Genomic DNA, 20,608 nt, shown 5'->3' on the forward strand with positions numbered 1-20,608 from the left:
CGTGTGAAAGGAGGTGTGATATTCTCTGCTTGAAATACTAAGGAGAAGCCTGACAAATGAGCTGTCATGGCCACAATCAGCGTGTACCACCTGTCGGCTGTGGCCCCCCTACCTGGCGGCTACTAGGTCACGCTTCAGGCCCAGTGTAATGAGATCAAATTAACCTGGGACATAATTTAATGCGAACTGCCATGGGGTCTGAGACTTTGTAGCTGCGATCCACTAAAAGGACACTGCGGATAGATCAGTGAACATTTTAAAAGCTAAGAGGTGAGAGGCAGATGATCACCTGCGATGGCATGTGGGTCGGCCGAGTACTCCTGCACATCCAGAACCCCGCAGTCCAGAGATGCTTTAAGTTTCTTCAGCTTGGAGGCTGAGGGAGCTACCCGAAATAAACCCTAATGTGACAGGAAGAGTAAAGTTAAGACCTTTTTGGCCATAAAATCCCAAGCCCTGTCCCAAATGACATCCTTGGCCCTCGTGGTTTAATTAATTAATTAATTAATTAATTTTTTGCAATAGATCAGTGGTTCTCAACCTGGAGGCCGGGGCCCACTAGGGGGTCTCAGCAAACTTCCAATGGGGCCTCAAGATAACTAAAAGGTATTTAAAATGAATAAATAATGGTAAATTAATTTTATCAGTTAAACTTGAGTTCAAGTTCAAGTAAATTTTCAAAGTATATTTTATGTAGTAAGTATATTAATATCAATGCATTGTACTAACAGTACACTTGTGTACTATTTAAAATAATAATAATAATAATAATAAAGCATTATTTTTTATATATATACTGAAAGTGTAAAAAAAATCCATAGATCAATTGTTTACAGAAAAGTGTATATTATAAGTAGAGATGCAACTCATCCTCTTAATTAGCTAAATTATTATTCATATATTTAAAAAATCAAGCCATAACCTAAATTAGATCAACTAAATTAATATAAACTGAATTAGATAAATGTATTTCTTATAAAATATGTATTATAATCAATTATAATTTATGTAACATAAAAATAATAAATAATATTTTTACCACAAGTTCTTAATTTCTGAAAAAAAAAGAATGATGGGTAATTTAATAACTTTGTGTAGTTAATACAGACTTCATGAATGACATGTAAAGTGGCCAATCATGATTAGTTTTTATTAAATGAGTCATTTAATGGCATTTAAATAAATAAATCAACACGGGAAGTATTCAACAATATTAAAAATATGAATTTGATCAGTGATGTTCTGTGGATGCTCCACATGATGCTGAGACTATAAAAATCCTGGTCAATGATACTATCATTGTACTTAATAATTTGTCAAGGTGAAATCAAAGAGATCTTTCCAGAATGTTTCAGGTTATCTACAGCATAATGTTTATCAACGGCATCTGTGACATGCTGTCAATTTCGACTCATCCCGCAGTTTGTAGAAACAAACTGCGCTTCCAGGTACAAATAAGGCATGTTGTGCTATTTCTCAGCAGTCTCGCACCTCTTCCTCCATGCCACATTCGAGCAGCATGGTGACGCACGCCTCGATAGGAAACGCAATCTCCCTGCCACTGATGGCTAGATGTTCCTCTAAGGCCTTTCCATACGATGGCTTCTCTATCCAGGCCTCTGAAACACATAATGATGGACGTTAAAATGCAGGTCCCTAAAAGCTACAGAAACAAGTTTACTGACAGACCCACACAAGCACTTGAAAGCCACCACTTAACCAAACTTGTACGCTCAGGCATGAAAGTGGAAGTGGAGAGTCTCACCCTGGTGAGCTTTGATCTGTGGCAGCACACTCTGCAGAATCTCCAAAGACTTCCTGTGATACTCCGCCTGAACCTCTATGAGCTACAGCAAGACCAATAAGAGGACACACACACGTTGTAAGGTATTCCAACCAAAATTACACACTTCACCTTAAGTGCACAGAGGTACTTGCCGTTTGAAAGTAGTTTGCATAGTCTATTTCTTTGGCCATAAAATTGTACATGTCCGCTGATAACTGGTCCTACAGAGAGGAAGACATGTGGGTCTACGTTATCACAAATATTTCAAATTTATAAAAAAAAAAAAGGCAAAAACATTTTGAGATGGAGACTATTAAGTAAAAGTAACATGTTAGTTTTGCTTTGCATTTGGTTAAAGGGGTCATATGATGCGATTTCAAGTTTTCCTTTCTCTTTGGGGTGTTACAAGCTGATTGTGCATAGATAAGATCCCTGAAGTTGCAAAGACTAAAGTCTCAAAACCAAAGAGATATTCTTTATCAAAGTTAAGACTCTGCCACACCCCCCTAAAACGGCTCGTTCTAAAACGCCCCCACATATCTACCTCACTATGTGGAAATATTTGCATAATTCCGCCCAAACGTGCACGCAAAGAGGACCTACAATAATGCACAGTATTTGAAAAAGAATGTGTTTTTTGAACATTAAAGCATGTCAACATATTTTGTTACACCAAATACACAAAATAATGATCTTTAAAAAAGCATCATATGACCCCTTTAAGGTTTTAATTAAATACGGAAGAAAGAGTGAGAGGAATCGTCACCCTGCAGATCTCCATCCGATTGGCCGTCTCCTCCATTTCCTCTCTCAGGGAATCACCCTTGGCTCCGCCCTGCTGCACATTACTGGGGTGACTTGAAGACTTGGATGACTGTTGCCACCTAGAGGTCAGGAGGACCAATGACACGGTCAGAGTACAATGTGTGCAATGCAGATCAAGGGATCAACAGTAATATTGCTTGTAGTCCATACCGTGTCCTTGCAGAATCCATGTCCAGGACGAGTTTGGCTAAATGTTTTCGCTGTTTCTGAATGTTCGGAATTTCCACCTAAACAGCAAACCGTGTCCATATGAGAAACAATACAACCTTCATGCATTAAAAACTGCAAGCACTTAGGGATTAGCTTCCAACCCTATAAAGTCTACTGTATCATATTTGATATGCAAATTTCTAAGGCCTCTAAATTATGAACATGATCAACACTTTGCTGAAAAACCTGCTGTACACAATCTACTACATCCCTTCTGTCACCTGATTGATAGTTTATACTTTTTAGCAAATAAAAGTCCTTTAAGTAAAAATGTCCCCCATCAGGTTGTTGTACACATGACTTTTGGCTGTGAAATATTGACAGATTTTTTATAAAGTAAATGTAAGAATAACTTTTATATTTTTAATATTTCAAGATAAACAATTTTTTAATACATCAGGCATTTGATGAACATTGGTATGTACATCTCTGAATTATCCTTGTATTACATTGCATTATATGTTTTTGTCCCATAATAAAAACTACAGAGCTTTGATAATAAAACTAAGCATTTAAATATCATGTTACTAAGACTTATTATATTATTAGGAGATATACAGTGACAATAGACATTTATATGCATTTTATGTAAGTAGTCTGTAATACTGTTAGAAAGATTTTACTTTGTCTAAAGGTTTAATACATTTTTCAATAAAAAACAAAAAAAAAAGATTTTTCTGACTATTATTTCATATGTCAGGCTTTACATGGTTACATGCAGATGACAAAAGGGCACAATATGTATACTACAGTGTAACTTTGAAAGGAAAAACATGCTCACCTCAGCCAGCACATACAGAATTTTACTTTGTCTAAAGGTTTAATACATTTTTCAATAAAAAACAACAAAAAAAAGATTTTTCTGACTATTATTTCATATGTCAGGCTTTACATGGTTACATGCAGATGACAAAAGGGCACAATATGTATACTACAGTGTAACTTTGAAAGGAAAAACATGCTCACCTCAGCCAGCACATACAGAGGCTCCACAACATCTCTTTCAATCTGAAACTCAAAGACGAGCAGCTCTTGGGCCAACTTCTCCTCTGACTCACCACAGAGCTTCAGCATCTTGCTACAGAAGGAGACCACAGGTTAGCCAAAGCAGTCAACCAAGTCAGAGCTGCATCCTAATTCACAAACATCTTGGTGAATATCATGAAATAACTCAAGAGCTTGAATGTGTGAGAAACAACTACCCATAGTTTTTGATGTTGACATCAAAGGCTGTGTGCCTAATCAAATTCTATGATATTTTTGGTGCTATTTCATCTGTCTCTTGGTAGAAACTATCCAAATAAATTTGATGCAAACCAATGTAGGTTGCATGACAAGAGACATTTAGAAACCAAACTTTGACCACAAGAAGTCTGAATAAGGTTTGTCAGGTTACCATGATCCCATTAGCCCCTGCTGGTATGCTGTAGTAATTACACCACCTGGCTGGGGAAAAAAGCATATTTCTTCTGCTTCACTAGGTTTACTGGCAGATTGCAAACCAGTTTAACCCTTAAATGCATACCTCGGGTCTTTAGTGACCCAGGACGTCATTCACTACCCTCTCCCTCCTTCATTTTTTAAAGTTAGACTTCAACTTTCTTAATATTCCTCAATCTATTCATTTTAAACAATATAACAAGAAAAAAAAACATATATATAAAATAATCTCTGTTTTCTGATTCACTTTTTGTAAAAAGTGTTTAGGGTTGCTACCCAGATAGCACACGTAAGTCTACAAGATGTCTGTTAAAGCTCGCTTCATCTGGAAAGCATCTGCTGTGTACAAACATCTGATAGACGTCTTTAAGATGTCAGTTTTACACGCATTCTAAATCATTAACATCTTAAAGACATTTTCTAAACGTCTATTTGACATCTGAAAGGAAACATCCTATAGACGTATTGCAGATGAGCAAACACTCTAAAAAATACATCTTGCAGACGTCACATAGACGTCTCTGTGATGTACATGTGCTATCAGGGTAGCAACCCGAGGGATGTAATAGCGTAAGCATATTTTTCCTGCGCAACGATAATTAAATATCTGATGAATCAATAAGTGCACTTCACCTTTATTCCTCAAGTCACTGAAAACAATAGTCTTGAGAATATGGTTGAAATCGCAAATATGAGCCAGATAATGACTGGGTAAGTCATAAACCCAGCCCTTTCCATGTAAACGAATGGGACGTGAGCCAAACTAAATTAAATTACACTTCAAGTAAATTTTTCTCAAAGATGGTGTCCATCATTTTAAGTAGTTCTTGTCACGCCGATGTATGTTCAAGTGTTCGGTTTCCTAATAAGTTTGCTTTTAGTTAGTTATTTAATGCTGTAAAAACGGGGTGTGGTGTCATGATTGTGAGCTTATGATTGGGTCTGGGGACGTTTGGGGCGGGACGTTTATACTGCGACTCCACCTCACGATTACTACTGCACAGACTCGGGTTCCAAATGACGTCATTGGCACAAGATGACAGTGGCCATACCGGGCTATCACTTTTCTATAGTGGAAGGAAGTGGACACGTGGACACATCTTTTTTGTACGGTCAATGATGGAAATATTGTCCAGTCTGCCACAGTGTTGTTATTGTAACTAATTTATAACATATTTAAAAATTCAATTTGTCTTGCCCAATTTAAGTGCTTGATTCACCCTTTTGTCTGCTTTTTCATTTCTGTCTGAATTGGTATTATAATACAATCAGTATTTTTGCTAAAATATTACACGTCTGAAATAAGTGAAGGCTAAGGAGTTATATCTGAATCTGAACATATCACTACATTTTTGGAATTACTTCATCAGATCATCCTGGAGCCATTTGTATTGATACCATTTTTTAGTGTACACTGTCGTCCCAGCTGTTAATTTACCATATTTTCCCTTTTTTTTTAAATTTTAAGACATTTACTTGGAAAGCAAAATCACATTCTGGAAGACAAAAAATAAAGTCATAATTTTTGTTTTCTGAAAATAATTGTCAAAATTAAATTTATGCTTAAAAGAAGGAAAAATATCTGGAAAATAAACTACATTTAAAGTGAAAACAACTTTATTTTTCTTACCTCTCTAGCAGATATTTTTTTCTTGTATTCCAGTAAACAAAACTTAATATCTCATGTAATTTTCTTTTTCAAGTAAATGTATCTTGATTTAAGAATGTTTAGATATTTGTACTGGAAAACGAGACAAAACAAATACTGAGAAAATCACTTTTTCCATTGTGAGCTTAAAAGCATAATTCTCCATTGATGCCCATTTGGTTGTAAATTAGGATGCAGCCCAAGGGAAACCGTTTGAAAAATCTGATTCGATGTCAAAATATAAAGAAAAACTCACCCAAGAAGAGAGTCGTCTCCTAACACAGCTGCTCCCTCCACCATACATTGAGCAAGTATCGTCAGGGGCAACTTTTTCTGTGTTTAGGGAAAATCACAATCAAGTTGTTATGAGAGTAATTCATTGCACTGCAAAAAAATGAAGTATCTGAGGTGTGAGAGTTGACGTACCAAGGGAGATTTGACTGATCTCTTGTCTAAATCAGTGCCTTGTTGTCCCTGCAGACAGGCAGTCAGCTTCTTATGTGTGCTATGAGAGACCTGCTTTACCAGGTCTAAACGCTTCTCCACCTGAATGCAAAATAGACACATGTGAAACATATGAGCAGTGTAGTATAAATATAAATATATACAGCTTGTGTACGCAGTTGTGTTCACACTGATCTGATTTCATCTCACCTGCAGCAGGTCTTCACTCAGTACCTCTGTTTTTTCTGCCCTGTAATATAGGAGAGAACAGGCATTTAGGTGTTGCACTAGCAAGAGGCTGGATAATTTTGCTAAACACACTTTATGGGAGCACCTCCACCAGGGGAACTACTGTAAATCCCTTCAGTAATTAATTAAACACAAGCTTTATAAGACACTTTTATGCAGAAACACATGCTCTGAAGATTTTTGAATGGATTTTGAAAGCAACCTCATAAAATGTGATAATTGATTTGAGTTGTAAAGTCAGCTAAAAATAAAAACAAAGTTAAAAAAAGTTAAATGTCATTATCAAATACTACAGGGTCAGTATGTCTTTTTCTTTTAAGAAATTAATACTTTTATTCAGCAAGAATGCATTAAATTGATCAAAAGTGACAATAAAGACATTCAAATAAACGCTTCTGTTGAACTTTCTATTTATCAAAGAATCCCAAAAATGTATCATGTTTCCACAAAAATATTAAGCATCACATCTGTCTTCAACATTGATAATAATAAGAAATGTTTTTTGAGCAGCAAATCAGCATATTAGAATGATTTCTGAAGGATCATGTGACACTTAAGACTGGAGTAATGATGCTCAAAATTCAGCTTTGCATGACAGGAGTAAATTAGATTTTTAAAATATATTCAAATTAAAAACAGCTATATTAAATTGTAATAATTTTTCAAAATTTTCCTGTTTTACTGTATACATGTCAAATACATGCAGTCTTGGTAAGCATAAAATATGTATTTCAAAAACATTAAAAAATCTTACAGACTTCAAACTTCTGAATGGTAGAGTATATCTAAATGTATTCAAAATACATACTACTTTTTGACCCAAATGTCAACAAAACATAAATTTTGCTTTGTTTTATATATATATATATATATATATACACATACAGGTGCATATCAATCAGAAGGCCAACAATTCATTAAAAAAATGTTTTTTATTGGTCTTATGAAGTATTCTAATTTGTTGACATAGTGAATTGATGGGTTTTTGTTAAATGTGAGCCAAAATCATCACAATTAAAAGAACCAAAGACTTAAACTACTTCAGTCTGTGTGCACTGAATTTATTTAATACACGAGTTTCATAATTTGAGTTGAATTACTGAAATAAATGAACTTTTCCACGACATTCTAATTTATTGAGATGCACCTGTATAGAGAGAGAGAGAGAGAGAGAGAGAGAGACATAGATATATAGATAGATAGATAGATAGAGATACACAGTGTTTGGGGTAACGCATAGTAATATGAGTTATGTAGTCAGATTACTTTTAAGTAACTAGTAACACATTACTTTTTAATTTACAATAAAATATCTGAGTTACTCTGTTTTCAAAAAAGTTATCCCTTTTTATTAACAGTGTCTTTGCTGCTGACCTTCAATGACCTCCAATACAACCATACTAAGAAGCAAAAATGACTTCAGAGAAACTTAACTTTTGTGAGAATGTAATTTTTAAAACTTTCTTCTCTTACATCCTATTCTTCATGCAATCCAGAATGGCAGAACAGCTGAAAGGTTTGTTTGAGCTTTTTGATTTTACATTTCCTTCAGCCTGAGGCTTATTCATGTCACTTCTGGCATGAAAGGGTTTTTACATTTGCCAAAAATAGAACTTTATTTATATTAAAAACCAACAAGCAAGCCCAGCCCAGATGAGAAAAAGGAACGCAAAAGTAATGCAACACATTACTTTCTATAAAAAGTAACTTAATACATCTAAAACATCTTGAACTTCTAAAAGAAACCAGCTACTAAAACAAAATTATCACTGGTTCTTCCATTATTAACATTCTGTCATTTGATACCAGGCCATAAAATTAATCTTGCCTTGAATACTGAGAATATAATAAGAATAGCAAATCAACAGTCCCTAAATACAGTGGGGCAAAAAAGTATTTAGTCAGCCACCAATTGTGCAAGTTCTCCCACTTAAAAAGATGAGAGAGGCCTGTAATTTTCATCATAGGTATACCTCAACTATGAGAGACAAAATGAGGGGGAAAAATCCAGAAAATCACATTGTAGGATTTTTAAAGAATTAATTGGTAAATTCCTCGGTAAAATAAGTATTTGGTCACCTACAAACAAGCAAGATTTCTGGCTCTCACAGACCTGTAACTTCTTCTTTAAGAGGCTCCCCTGTCCTCCCCTCGTTACCTGTATTAATGGCATCTGTTTGAACTCATTATCAGTATAAAAGACACCTGTCCAAAACCTCAAACCTGACTGAGAGTCAAAATCTTTGAGTAATTCAAACTGGGGAGATGAACTTTTCAGTGGAAAGTCGACTTCACCCCCTCCAGCTCACATACATTCATGAGCTATAAGAAAATCAATAAAAACAACTTTCACGATGCCCTATGAATGCACCATATTGAACTCTGGCCATTACATATTCATGATGAATCACAGCGAGGATGCAGAGCAGGTTCTGTTTCTGCTGATCCTCAGATAAGCAGCATGACCCATATGACGCTCACATACATACAGAAGAGCAGGTTGCCATGGCAGCAAATGCCCAACACCAATGAAAATAGACACCAGCACATCTCCTTCCCATCCACGATGACTATGACTTGTTAAATTGTAAAAAAAAAAAAAAAAGGGTCTTGATGTAGAAAGAGATACATATTATATCCAAGGCAGAGACCTCAGCATGCGTGTTTAAAAGAAAAAAGGCAATTTTACAAAAATGATGTAATTTTCAAGAGATTTACAAGGCTGGAAAACGGAATTCCTGTTATAACTAAGAATACAAGTACTGTACATACACTTTGGCTTTCCTGAGAAGCCTGACAGTAAATACTAAATGACACTAACATTTTGTTAGGCTGCACTGAACAACAAAGTACTGAGGCCTTGATTTTTTTTTTTTTTTTTTTACTCTTGTATTATGTCATATAACAACTATTTTATAAACTGTAAACCAGGATTATTATAGTTAAAGGTGCAATAGGTGATTGTCTTCAGAAACATTTTTTGTTATGCTGGTTGAAAGTCTCTTCACATCCCGATAGCAATTATTAAGTTAAGTGGTCTAAATGTATTTGTCTGTATTTATATATTCTGTGGAAGGTGTAGGATCAAGAAATGTTCGTCCAATCAAAACGCTCGGTCCAAGCTTTTTAATATGCTTTCCTACTTGCCTGTCAACATATGCATTAGCATACCTCTGCGCACCGGGTTCGCGCAGACAGGATACGTCATCAGCACGTTCACGCACACTGTGCAGACAGAGCGAGAATGGCAGACAAACATCAACAACCTGATCTTCCTTCCTGGTATTGTAGTACTTTTAAAGATTTCTCACCGGTGAATGACACATGATGTAGCCCAGCGGTTAATCTAGTCCTCGCGCCAGCTCGTTAGAAGTGAGCTACGTGCATGAACTGTGTTCCGATCGATATGATCCCTACACAGTGTTCACTGCTCCCTACTCCCTGAGGGGGGGAAATCCGTTGAAGTTTACTTCACTTCGGAACATGGGCTCGAATTGGGAACCTGATGTAGCCTATTGTAGTAATGTTGTCTCTGGTCTGTGAGTGTAAATGCATTCAGGGGGCGTGGCTTTGGACGGCGATTGCAGGGAGGGTGGGACGTTCGCTTTCAGTGCTATCAGGCTAAAGTTAGCATTTTCCAAGATCTCCTATTGCACCTTTAAGTAAAGCCATTTTGTTACATGAAATAAAATAAATGTAGCTGAAGTAAAATTATATATATATATATATATATATATATATATATATACATACACACTCTCTCTCTCACACACACACACACACTCTCTATATATACTAAATATTATATTTTTACTAAAGAAAAATAATATAAGCTATATAAACATTAATAATTCAAAATATAAAAATGCTAATGAATATTATAATATTGTGCTGTGAATATTATAAAGTATATTATAAAGTAAATATTGTAACTATTTCTTAACATTTAAAAAAACAAAAACATTTTAATATTTTGATTAGAAAAATTGTGGAAAAGCACTTCATCAGTGTGCATCACAGACATGCGTGAACTGATAAAAAAAGTATGCCTTCAATGCAGTGTAAGTTTTGACAGGAAAAACATCTGTTGAATGCTTAAATGTAAATTCCTTCAGAGGGCAGCTGAGAGAATCTGACATAAAATACATCAAAAATCTTTAATGATGAAATATGAGGTTCATATTGACCCACACACATCATAAACGTAACAGAAATTTGGTATGTAATAGAAATTTAGCATTTTCATGAACTTAAGAAAGAAAAAGTCACAAAAAAAAAAAACATCACTGGTTAACCAGTATTTCCAACAACAAAAATGCATCAAACTGACCTGCAACATAATCTTGTATTTCTGGAACAGTGAGAAAAATCATATTTAAAGTAGTTCATATTGTTTGGCCACACATCAAATGTTTATTTGGAAGGCTGCTAAATTTGATCCAAAATTAATTAAATCAATATTTTTAATTAAATATTTAATTTAAATGATTTAATATTTGAATAATTACTTAAAATTGAATATAACATTTATTTAATATTTAACTAAATTATATTTTAATTAAATAACAAATAGACTGCTGTTATATGTAGGTTTAAGCCATATTTAATGACAAATAAGTAGAATTAAGATTTATTTTCTTTATCATTAAGCTTCACTCCAGGGTCTCTGCAGTTTATAAAAGGTCATGTGTGACTTTTGAAAGTCTAAAGCCTTGAAATATTCCCTCCACTCCCATTTTACACATTTTAGCAGTAATTAATAAAAGACTATCATCCTAAACAACATTTTTCAAGGCATTTTGCCCTTACTAAAATCAGTATGCTGGTGACTCATCACTCAGTCTGTCTGTATGCTTTGAAGATGACATGAAACAGACCCTATTGACTTGCCATATACATGTCCCAATAGTCTTACTGTGTATGATTCATCAGTGCACGTTATTATATAGACAAAAAGTGTTTGCTTTCATAATCTTTCTTAATCAAAAATCTCTGCAATGTCTTTTCTCGTCTACTGACGTAACCAAGTCCGTGTGAGAAATAATACTATATATTGAACAGTTCCAACTATACATTGTGATTAGATGAGCCACATTCATAGCCATTTTAAACTAACCAATAAATGAGCAGACATACTACATGAATGAGACAAAATGCTACACCCCATGCCAATCATAAACAGCCTACACTTAATTCAGTTATTACATTTCCCACATTTAAATAATTATTGAACAAAGGTGTCTCTGTTGCCATAAAATGACTGTAATGCACAGACTCTAAAACAAAATCAGTGTTATGAAATTATCAATCTCCTGTTTTTGAGCAGCAGCATCCTCGTGTTTCAGGTTGGTTGATAAAAAAAAAAAAAAAGTACCGAAACCTAGGCTGCCTACAACAGATGCTTCAAGCTGAACCGCTCTCCTACACTGCAAATTTCCCAAGGCAAAGAAAAATATTTTCGACATTAACAAAGAACACATAATCTGGCAACGTGTAAAAAAAAAAATAAAAATAAAAATTTAGACAACAAGAAGTGTTATGAAGAAGGATCTGTCACGTTGGACTCGAGTTGGGTTTTTCTTTATTAAAAAATGTATTTATGCATGATGGGTTCAAGTAAGAATCTAATACACATCTCTCTAATTCCTAGAAAACTGAGTGAATGAAATCTCTGCCTTTCAGGTCTCTTATGAGCACTGTCCAATCCCAGCCAAAGAATTCCAAACTCAGTCGGTGCACACGGCACTTCCTGTGTGAGCGGGCTGGTGCCTGACACTGAGGGGACCGCAGGAACAATGTATGTGCGGACGGCCCTAATCACAGACCTCAGAACAGTCAGGACAGCAGCCACACAGACTCACACCATTTCTCCTACCCACTTCCTGTCCTGTCTGCAAAACCTCTTCCTGCAATTGTGACTCGAGCAGAGCCACGCCGCTGCTGGGCTGATCCAATCCGCATAATAGTCTTTCTACTGCTTTTATTTAAAGACAGAATGAGACTTTATCACTGCAGAGAAGAATAGTGCTGCTATCGGGGCTAGTTTCTGATGCCAACAGCCCTGTGGTGGAGGGATTGTTTTTGCCATCTGTTCCTTGGCTCCACTTCTTCCTCCATATTATTTCAAGCACTTCGTCAGGCCTACAACAGTTGGCACTTTCCAAGAATAGGGTACAAATTAGGGCCTGAAACCCTTAAAAAATAAAAACAAATTTCAATTGGTCAGTGAAAGGTGCTCAAACTGAATATTAAATGAGCTGTTATTTATGCACTCATTTTTTTTTATGCACTCATTTTTTCATGCATTAAAGACCTAAATGCCACTTCAGAAGCGCTTCTGTCCCATCTTTGCTGTGTAAATTTGGCATAAGACTAAATGCTTTGTACTAGTAATTAATACACTTATATTGAACTTAATTTCAGTGGCTAGAAAGTGAAATAACAGAATATGTTAAACGACAGTTTTTTGTATATTGTTTTTTATATTAAATAGTGATTTCCGCAACCAAAATATTTGTTTGTACCGAAAATAGTAGTTTTTGAGGACCAAAATTATTGACCTTAACAGTTAACATTTCTCTGATGGCAAGTTTTGACTGTTTCAGCATCTATTTCATGCACACGTCATGGATGCACAGCTGTGCGGATGCACTCAACCATGCATTAAAGACCTAAATGCCACTTCAGAAGCGCTTCTGTCCCATCTTTGCTGTGTAAATTTGGCATAAGACTAAATGCTTTGTACTAGTAATTAATACACTTATATTGAACTTAATTTCAGTGGCTAGAAAGTGAAATAACAGAATATGTTAAACGACAGTTTTTTGTATATTGTTTTTTATATTAAATAGTGATTTCCGCAACCAAAATATTTGTTTGTACCGAAAATAGTAGTTTTTGAGGACCAAAATTATTGACCTTAACAGTTAACATTTCTCTGATGGCAAGTTTTGACTGTTTCAGCATCTATTTCATGCACACGTCATGGATGCACAGCTGTGCGGATGCACTTTCCTGTGGGAAATAGTTTGTTTGCTTGAATAGTTTGTTTGGCTGCTGTGCATGCAAGCTGAAATACTGAGAGGTGGGTTGTCGAACTTGACTATGACTGGTTTGTTATCAGTGAAAACAACTCCCTGAACAGCACATCGAGGTCAATTAGCCAAATTATCTAAACTTAATTACCAAAAATGTATTTTTGGTTTCAGTTTTAGAGTTAATAAAAATTTGAACACTTAAAAAAAAGCATTTTGGTGCATCTCTAATAATAAGGCGAATTTAATGATAAATAGCAGTTTATCAAACATATTTAATGGCTCTTACAACAACAACCAGCTTCAAATGCTTGATTGATTAATGCTTCAAAATGAAGTAATGGAGCCAGTGCCCTGCATTAGCGGAAAGTGCTAGTTTTTCTGAAGCTTCAGGCATCCTTTTAAAGAGCAACAAAAGGACAATATACTAATAATGTACATACTAGGCAAGAGAGAAAGGTTACATTTGTGTGTTTATGACTCAATATTGCATCCAAGCAGTCTCTAAAAGTCTCATATAGTGGGATATCAGGACAGTTCCCTTTCATGGGAACTTCGAACTGCGTCCTCTAGGGGTCGCTATGGGGAACGCCTCGTCGTGACTCGTATCTGAAGCATACATTGAAAAAACACCAACTCGTTGGCCGGCGACAGCCATGACGTCACTACCGGTGCGACTACAGTATAAATCGGTGCCGGGAGCTACACATCATTCTCTGGGCATCACACACAGAAGTGGACCACCTCTTTCTTAAGGATGTTCTACATGCAGCCAGAGAATATTACACTCTTAAAAATAAAGGTGCTTCAAAAGGTTCTTCAAGCGATGCCATAGAAGAACCATTTTTGGTTACACAAAGAACCATTCAGTCAAAGGTTCTTTCTTATCTTTTTGTAATCTGAAGAACCTTATTTTGCCACAAAGAACCTTTTGTGAAACAGAAAGGTTCTTCAGATGTTAAAGGTACTTTATGGAACCATTTAGACAAAAAGGTTCTTCTATGGCATCGTGAAGCACCTTTATTTTTAAGAGTGTATATGGAGAGCTTGTGAGCAAAAAATAAGAAATTTTGTCTGCCTGGCAAAAGACTGAAATGCCAAATATGGAAATTAACAGGTGTGTACACAGCGCTATGAACACAAACAAACAAACAAAAATCTATGTTTACTGGTATTTTACACCATTATTTTTTTTCATCCCGATACTTCCTCCATAGATCTACACCCATGGTAGAGAGAGCAGAGCAGCTGTGGGTCTGTCATCCTGCATGTGTGCAAACAGCCCTTGGCAGTGAGGCAGAGTAAGTGTGTCTACACACTATAGAAAGCTCTGCTGGAGCCTCTGATGGAAAGAAATCAGCCACAACATTAAAATCACCTGACAAATATAGTGTATGCCCCTCTCGTGCAGCCAAAACAGCTCTGATGTGTCGAGGCATGGACTACACAAGACCTCTGAACGTGTCCTGTGGTATCCGGCACCAAGATTCTTAAGGCCTCCATGGATAGGATTATATATATGAACTGGTGTCCAAAGATGCTCAATTGGACTGAAATCTGGGGAATTTGTAGGCCAAGGCAACACATTGAACTCTGTGTCATGTTCCTCAAACTATTCCTGAACAGTTTTTGCAGTGTGGCATTGTGCATTATCCTGCTGAAAGGGGCCATTGCCATTATGAACATGGTCTGCAACCATCTTTAGGTAGGTGGTACGTGTCAAAATAACATCCACATGAAGGCAGGACCCAAGGTTTCCCAGCAGAACATTGTCCAGAGCAAAACACTGCCTGTATCAGCCTGCCTTCTTCCCATCGTGCATATGCTGCAATTTCTTCCTCAGGTAAACAATGCACACGCACTGGGCCATCCACCTGATCTAAAATAAAAATTGATTCATCGAACCAGGCAACTGTGTTCCATTGCTTCATGGTCTAGTTCTGACACTCCCATGCTCATTGTAGATGCTTTCAGAAGTGGATAGGGGTCATCATGGGCACTCTGACTGGTCTGCAGCTATGCAGAAAACTGTGTGTTCTGACAGCTTTCTATTTTGGCCAGTGTTAAGTTTGTCAGCAATGTGAGCTATAGTAGCTGTTCTGTGTGATCGGACCAGACGAGTTGGCATTCGCTCCCCAAATGCATCAATGAGTCTTGGACACCCATGACCCTGACGCCGGTTCACTGGTTCTTTTTCCTTGCAGGTACTAAACACTGCATAACGGGACACCCCACAAGACTCGCCGTTTTAGAGATGCTCTGACTTTGACCCTCCTCAAAGTCCCTCAGATCTTTTCAAAATATGGCCAAGAACATGTATTAAGAAAGTATATAGAGGCAACTTGCTTTCTTATCCACTTCTGAATTAGAATTTTCTCCTGCTTTTGTTTCACTTTCGCAGAGTTCACAGAGTTTCACTTTCACAAACACTTGTGCACTTCCTCTGCATCTGGAAACCAGTGGTGTGTAGACACCCTAAGATTGCGAGAGACTGATACCCGGAGGAGTCCAGCAGGCAGACATATCCATCCAAGTGAAGCCATCCTTCTCACTGGGCGGCTACACATGTCTACCGACTCTGCTTCAAAGAGCCATTAGAGCCCGACAGGTAGTCATTCACCTGCTGCCATGTCTCGGACAGAAGAGCCCCAGAGAGCCAGCAAGATGACAGGAGCATATGTTTAAGAGGACACTTGAGTGTCTCCCACAGCCTCCAACACAGGAGGCCAGAGGGGACTGTTACCAGAAACAAGATCAAAGTCGGGGGTCTGTATCAGCATGGATCTTTACAGAGACAGATTTTACACAGTTTATTTTCAGAGGGAGGAGTTTCCTCCTGGGATATCTGACGTGCATTTGGTCTGCCTATCACATCAAGCGTCAAAAGCCAATTGCATTCTGGACAGGATAGGATTTAAACCCAAACATTGTGGTCTTACTGACCTCAAACATAGGCAGGATATGGAAGGAAGGACGTAGTTTGTTTGTGTGATTATTTGTAACTTATATACTCTGTATGACATGGCCTACATATCAACTTTATTAGAAGTATATAAATAGAGGGGTCTGTGCTTCTTATCGTGTGGGTAGAGTCACGTAAAAGCAGTTTGAGACAGCCATCTGTCACCATCTCTCTGTACTTTACGTAACACGTACAGAATTGAGATGCCTGAACCTGAAGCCTTAAAGAGACGGTTCACAAAAAAGGACAATTATATAATTCTATACTATTTCAAATGTGTATGATTGATATTTGTTTTTTTGTTTTCTTTTGGATATGAGAAATAAAATAAATTTTGCACCCAAAATAATTCATGCTGCTTTTTGACTACTTTTTGCAGCTTCGAGCTTTGGTTAAAAATTCTGTTTTTGTGCTCACTGGAAAAATAACAGAATATGGACATGACATTAACTACCGTTCATAAGTTTGGGGTCAGTTAGAGTGACAGTAAAGACATTACATTGTTACAAAAGATTTCCATTTTAAATAAATGCAGTTCTTTTGAACTATTCTTCAAAGTATCTTGAAAAAATGTATCACGGGTTCCACAAAAATATTAAGAAGCTAAACTGTTTCAACACTGATAATAATAAGAAATGTTTCTTGAGCAGCAAATCAGCATAGAACGATTATTGAAGGATCACGTGACACTGAAGATTGGAGTAATGATGCTGAAAATTCAGCTTTGCATTACAGGAATAAATTAAAATTTTAAATATATTCAAATAGAAAACAGTTATTTTAGATTGTAATAATACAGAATTACTGTTTTAATTTTTTTTAATGTTTTTTTTTTTATATATGCAGCCTGTAAGTGTAATGATAAAAAATAGATAGTTTGCTACATTCTAGCTAAGCTGAATCATTAGCTATATTAAATGTTTAATATGTTTGCTTGAGGTGGAGATTTTCACTTAATTTTCACTTAAAAAGCTTGGTTTAGATTCATTCACTGATTTGTTCAGTGGCTGAACGAAGGTTACATCAGTACACCTGATGCAAAGGAAGCAGTGAATGACTCCTCAAAATGAGAAAGTATGTATGAGAACATTACAATATGAGCAATATAACCAAATTCAAGTTCAAATAGTGTGTAAAGCACTTGTTTTTCTAAAGCAAAACTGTGTTACTGTGACACCAGCAGATCTCTTTTCCCTCCCTTCAAAAGAGAGAGATGAAACATATCATGCAAGTGAACTAAAACGATTAATTCACTTCTTAAAGGGGTCATATGATGTGATTTAAATTTTTCCTTTCTCTTTGGAGTGTTACAAGCTCTTGGTGCATAAAGAAGATCTGTAAAGTTGCAAAGACTAAAGTCTCAAATCCAAAGATATATTCTTTATAAAAGTTAAGAGTCAACTACACCTACCTAAAATGGCTCGTTCTAACACGCCCCCACATGTCTATGTCACGATGTGGGAAGATTTCCATAACGCCGCCCAAAGAAAGAAGGCGTAACTTTTATTCTCGCTGTAGTATTGTTGCCGCCACCATGTTGTGGAGATGCTGTGTGTACTATTTCAAATGTGTATGATTGATATTTGTTTTTTTTGTTTTCTTTTGGATATGAGAAATAAAATAAATTTTGCACCCAAAATAATTCATGCTGCTTTTTGACTACTTTTTGCAGCTTCGAGCTTTGGTTAAAAATTCTGTTTTTGTGCTCACTGGAAAAATAACAGAATATGGACATGACATTAACTACCGTTCATAAGTTTGGGGTCAGTTAGAGTGACAGTAAAGACATTACATTGTTACAAAAGATTTCCATTTTAAATAAATGCAGTTCTTTTGAACTATTCTTCAAAGTATCTTGAAAAAATGTATCACGGGTTCCACAAAAATATTAAGAAGCTAAACTGTTTCAACACTGATAATAATAAGAAATGTTTCTTGAGCAGCAAATCAGCATAGAACGATTATTGAAGGATCACGTGACACTGAAGATTGGAGTAATGATGCTGAAAATTCAGCTTTGCATTACAGGAATAAATTAAAATTTTAAATATATTCAAATAGAAAACAGTTATTTTAGATTGTAATAATACAGAATTACTGTTTTAATTTTTTTTAATGTTTTTTTTTTTATATATGCAGCCTGTAAGTGTAATGATAAAAAATAGATAGTTTGCTACATTCTAGCTAAGCTGAATCATTAGCTATATTAAATGTTTAATATGTTTGCTTGAGGTGGAGATTTTCACTTAATTTTCACTTAAAAAGCTTGGTTTAGATTCATTCACTGATTTGTTCAGTGGCTGAACGAAGGTTACATCAGTACACCTGATGCAAAGGAAGCAGTGAATGACTCCTCAAAATGAGAAAGTATGTATGAGAACATTACAATATGAGCAATATAACCAAATTCAAGTTCAAATAGTGTGTAAAGCACTTGTTTTTCTAAAGCAAAACTGTGTTACTGTGACACCAGCAGATCTCTTTTCCCTCCCTTCAAAAGAGAGAGATGAAACATATCATGCAAGTGAACTAAAACGATTAATTCACTTCTTAAAGGGGTCATATGATGTGATTTAAATTTTTCCTTTCTCTTTGGAGTGTTACAAGCTCTTGGTGCATAAAGAAGATCTGTAAAGTTGCAAAGACTAAAGTCTCAAATCCAAAGATATATTCTTTATAAAAGTTAAGAGTCAACTACACCTACCTAAAATGGCTCGTTCTAACACGCCCCCACATGTCTATGTCACGATGTGGGAAGATTTCCATAACGCCGCCCAAAGAAAGAAGGCGTAACTTTTATTCTCGCTGTAGTATTGTTGCCGCCACCATGTTGTGGAGATGCTGTGTGTTTCGTTGTGAAAGCGAAACTACTTTGATTGTCCTTCCAAAAGAGGCCGATATCCGCTTCGTCATGCCTGGAGCTGATTTGTGCTGGTCGCTGAGGAAATACATCAACTTCACGCTATGGATCGCCGGATCGGCTTTCACCATGGACGAAGCGAAGTCCAGCCCGGGGTCGTCACATGTGGTTGCCGCAACCCCACCGGCCGCTCCTTCGTCGAATCCGCCAACTGCATCGTTCTCAAGCCCGCCGGCCTCCACTCACTTTAACACGCAGTGTGTTTCGTTGTGAAAGTGAAACTACTTTGTTTGTTCCAGAACAGTTCAACCCAAATATTCAGATGTGTGCAGCACATTTTATGGAGGACTGTTTCCTGAGTTTGGGGTCAGTTAGAGTGACAGTAAAGACATTGTTACAAAAGATTTCCATTTTAAATAAATGCAGTTCTTTTGAACTATTCTTCAAAGTATCTTGAAAAAATGTATCACGGGTTCCACAAAAATATTAAGAAGCTAAACTGTTTCAACACTGATAATAATAAGAAATGTTTCTTGAGCAGCAAATCAGCATAGAACGATTATTGAAGGATCACGTGACACTGAAGATTGGAGTAATGATGCTGAAAATTCAGCTTTGCATTACAGGAATAAATTAAAATTTTAAATATATTCAAATAGAAAACAGTTATTTTAGATTGTAATAATACAGAATTACTTCCTTCGTCGAATCCGCCAACTGCATCGTTCTCAAGCCCGCCGGCCTCCACTCACTTTAACACGCAGTGTGTTTCGTTGTGAAAGTGAAACTACTTTGTTTGTTCCAGAACAGTTCAACCCAAATATTCAGATGTGTGCAGCACATTTTATGGAGGACTGTTTCCTGAACCTGGTAGAGTAGACCAGTGTTTCCCAACCGGGGTGCCGTGCAAAAAAATATTTTTTTAAATCTTTTTTAATTGCTAAAATGTTCAAAAAAGCAGCTATTATATAATATCCATTTCTGATGTCGCCAATAATTAGAGATGCACTTAAATTCCGGCTGCCGAAAATTAGTTCACCGCTCAAGATTCACTTTCACGTGGTGTGACGCTTTGCGTATTATCCCACTCGATGCGTGTGTGTGCTCCGCTCAGTCGCTCACGGCCCATGTGAGTGCTCCACTCATATAC

General features: G+C 36.4%; 1 protein-coding gene across 6 annotated transcripts in view; it reads right to left on the reverse strand.

Annotated features, from left to right (window-relative positions):
- Positions 1-20,608, reverse strand: part of arhgap44a (Rho GTPase activating protein 44a) — an 87,017-nt gene that overhangs the window by 27,712 nt on the left and 38,697 nt on the right. For all 6 annotated transcript variants that reach the window (XM_016290877.1, XM_016290881.1, XM_016290880.1 and 3 more), the window contains exons 2-11: positions 6,564-6,603; positions 6,336-6,455; positions 6,166-6,242; positions 3,788-3,899; positions 2,762-2,838; positions 2,553-2,670; positions 1,939-2,007; positions 1,766-1,847; positions 1,492-1,619; positions 290-401 (exon numbers count right to left, since the gene is read on the reverse strand). In XM_016290877.1, the coding sequence (XP_016146363.1) occupies positions 290-401; positions 1,492-1,619; positions 1,766-1,847; positions 1,939-2,007; positions 2,553-2,670; positions 2,762-2,838; positions 3,788-3,899; positions 6,166-6,242; positions 6,336-6,455; positions 6,564-6,603 (935 nt within the window). The remainder of the gene's footprint in view (positions 1-289; positions 402-1,491; positions 1,620-1,765; positions 1,848-1,938; positions 2,008-2,552; positions 2,671-2,761; positions 2,839-3,787; positions 3,900-6,165; positions 6,243-6,335; positions 6,456-6,563; positions 6,604-20,608) is intronic.

This window comes from Sinocyclocheilus grahami, unplaced genomic scaffold (genome assembly GCF_001515645.1).
Source record: "Sinocyclocheilus grahami isolate Dianchi unplaced genomic scaffold, SAMN03320097.WGS_v1.1 scaffold264.1, whole genome shotgun sequence".
Taxonomy (NCBI): Eukaryota; Metazoa; Chordata; class Actinopteri; order Cypriniformes; family Cyprinidae; genus Sinocyclocheilus; species Sinocyclocheilus grahami.